Raw genomic sequence first — 3,281 nt, 5'->3', positions numbered from 1 at the left:
CCCCCACACTTTCAAATCGTATAATACACTTCGACATTGTCCCATCTTTAAAGCCAATAAGCAAAGTTCCTTCTCCAACCAGACTATACTTGCTTAGTACACAAAAACACCGATAGCTTTTGCTAGCACTACAAGCACCAGCAAAGCTCCCCAGAGGGAGGCATTTTAGAACAAATCGGCATACCTGAGAGAATGGAGATTTGAGGTGTCGGAGCCAGGCAGCTAATCCTCGCTGAGGGATTTGAAGAATACGCTGACTCGGTGAAAGCCACCTTTGAGCTTTCGTGGTTTAACTAGAGAACAAGAACACACAGGCAGACAATTTCATTTAAGACAGCAGCACTCTGGTAATGATACCCCCAGTCTCACAGTCATCCCAGCTAGAACACCACCCTACTACGGCCTGCAGACAGTCACCTAACCACTGCCTGTATTTCTGGTTGTCTGAAAATCTCCCCCGAAGCATGCAACACCTGAGGAGCACCGGCACCTCAACTCTGCACCTTGTGTTTCACTCCAGAAGGCGGGTGACCAAGAGAAACTCTCCACAGTAGGAGAATTAAACATGTGCAGAAGGCATATACGAGACAAAATGCTGAATCACATGTCTATATATCTGTCAAAACAGCAGCAATGTAGCGGAAAAGAATTCAAGAAACCACCAATCTGCAGCTGGAAGCAGGCGCCTGTGTAGATGTATGAGCTGAAGCTACAGGCTAAATCTATGAGGCCCCGACTCCACAAGCACCTGATGCACATGCTGCTTGATCTCCCAGCTGCATCCACTGGGAGCAAGCGTGGTCACCTAATCACGTCTGCCTAATTTGATAGATCACAGTACATGTGGTTCACGTCAGCGACGCGGTTGGCCCAGCACAAAGCAAGAAGCAACACGAATAGGAAACACTCAACCTGGCATACAGCCTGCTGGTATTAAGCTGACAAAAATTTTGAATGCATTTGAACCGACGGAGCAGGTTTATACCAGATCAGCATTTCGCTTTGTGCGGTCATGACGCTTCCGATTTGGCATTTCGATCCCCAAAGATGGATTTACCGTATTGTCAAGCCAATGCAAGTAGTGTAGCACAGACACCGAGGGGCTAATTCCAACCAGGGAATAAGATACACTCGGGACTGCAAAGCAGCAGGTCTTCTCCCCAAGCTCACAAATTCTGTGTGAGGGTCACACATTCATCTCCTGATCCCTCTCCACTGCCTCAAGTATGTCACAGACGTGCAGAGGGCATCACAGAAACCAGGGAAATGAAAGGGGTGCCCTGCTCCGACGGGAGCATCGTTAAAAGGCATTTAACCAAGGTGTACCTGGTGCCTTCTCCCCACTCACAGACATCAGTGAGATATCTCTACACAGGTACATCCCCAGGATGCCTCTCGCCCTCCCCTGCACTGGGTGCTCCCATGCAAAGAGAAGGGAGTTAAAAGATGTGCTGTCCTCTGCAAACCTGCATCGACTTCTACATTCCCCATGCCGTCCCGTGGGAGAGCGAGGTGACTCAGAGAGCAGATCTAGTCCAGATACCCTTCAGACTCACGGAAAGCAGAAGAAATTGAAACCCACAAAGAATTTCCCTTTTAACCGAAGAATAACATTTTGGGCCAAAAATAGTATGCTGAATTTCAAATATTTAGCGTTTGATTATGCCAGTGCTTAGAAAAATACTCTTTTCAGTATCTGATAGTGCATTGTTTTTTTTTTCCTTTTGCACTAATTTAGAGAAACAGCTGTGCAGGCAGGCTTTATACATATAAATATCATATTGTCAATATTACTGGACAAAGTAGTTCTTACAGAAACTCGGTTTTTATTAATTATGGGTTTTTTTCTACAAAAATTTTGTTTTAATATCAGCAATTAACAGACTACCTGTTGGGATGCAAGTATCACAACTGCCTGACACCAGAGCAAATGCAAGTACTTCATCAGTAAGCATAAATACCGAGTGCTAAGTTTTAAGATTTCATCTTTTTCTAAACAACCCTCCCATCTCTTAGATCTTTTCAGAAATGAGCAGGTGTTCTGAGAATTCGGATAAAAGACTTCCATTTACTTTCAAGATGTTACGATTTCAACTAGATCACAGATTGGGAAAGAGCTCCTTTAGTATTTAACTATCACACTTTTTAAAAAAACAAGCACAATTAAAGAGCACTTATAAGAAAATATGACAAGAGGCATGTGAAAAGTACCACAACACACTGCCATAACCAATACAAACTGCTGACAGTTTGCTACCCTACATAGCATAAATGAGTCAGCTCCCCCCGATACTGCATTTCCAAAATTAATGCTGAATTGAAACCACCAGCATTTCAAGTATTTACCACAAGCACTGACAACTAAAAGCTATTTTTTTTAAATTAAAAATAATAATAATAAAAGCACACACCCCTCCAGCTAATGAAAACACTGATCCAACATTAGGACCAGAGAAGGGCCACAAAGATGATCTGAGGGCTGGAGCACCTCTCCTATGGGGACAGGCTTAGAGAGTTGGGACTGTTCAGCCTGGAGAAGAGAAGGCTCTGGGGAGATCTTATTGCGGCCTTCCAGTACCTAAAGGGGTCCTACAGGAGAGCTGGGGAAGGACTTTTTAACAAGGGCATGTAGTGATAGGACAAGGGGGAATGACTTCAAACTGGAAGAGGGGAGATTTAGATTAGATATTAGGAAGAAATGTTTCACTTTAAGGGTGGTGAGGCACTGGAACAGGTTGCCCAGAGAAGCTGTGCATGCCCCATCCCTGGAGGTGTTCAAGGCCAGGCTGGATGGGGCTTTGAGCAACCTGGTCTAGTGGGAGGTGCCCCTGCCCATGGCAGGGGGTTGGAACTAGACGATCTTTAAGGTCTCTTCGAACCCAAACCATTCTATGATGCTATGAACATTTAGATGCCTCCCTTACCTTTTTGGAGCGGGGGTGCTTGAAGACTTGTGCTCGGCTGTAGCTGGCCAGAGCTACTGCGTGAAGAGACATGATGGGAAAACATTCATTTTTTTGTTGCTTGTTGTTGCTGTCGCTGTAAACTACCTGGAACCAACATAGAAAGAATTAACCACCACCACCACGTTAACCGCCGCTCTCCATGTGTTTTGCAGACTCCACATTTAACATTCGGGACTGGTTTCAGTCTTGACCTTGCATGCTTAGGAGCTTACTGAAAAGCAGAGCTCAGAAATCTGAGTTAGAAAAAGCCTAATTTAGATTATTTAAAAAAAAAAAAACAACAAACAAACCAACCAACAAACAAAAAGCCCCAAC

The 3,281-nt window shown here is 44.5% G+C and overlaps 1 protein-coding gene across 1 annotated transcript in view; it reads right to left on the bottom strand.

Moving 5' to 3' along the window:
• KIAA0226L (KIAA0226-like ortholog) overlaps positions 1–2,996 on the bottom strand; it is a 23,194-nt gene extending 20,198 nt beyond the window's left edge. Inside the window, exons 1-2 of the mRNA XM_009880944.1 lie at positions 2,925–2,996; positions 185–293 (exon numbers count right to left, since the gene is read on the bottom strand). Coding sequence (XP_009879246.1) covers positions 185–293; positions 2,925–2,996 — 181 coding nt within the window. The remainder of the gene's footprint in view (positions 1–184; positions 294–2,924) is intronic.
• Between the last annotated feature and the right edge of the window lie 285 nt (positions 2,997–3,281).

This window comes from Charadrius vociferus, unplaced genomic scaffold (genome assembly GCF_000708025.1).
Source record: "Charadrius vociferus isolate BGI_N301 unplaced genomic scaffold, ASM70802v2 scaffold210, whole genome shotgun sequence".
NCBI classification, from domain to species: Eukaryota; Metazoa; Chordata; class Aves; order Charadriiformes; family Charadriidae; genus Charadrius; species Charadrius vociferus.
This window is presented reverse-complemented; position numbering and strand designations above follow the sequence as displayed.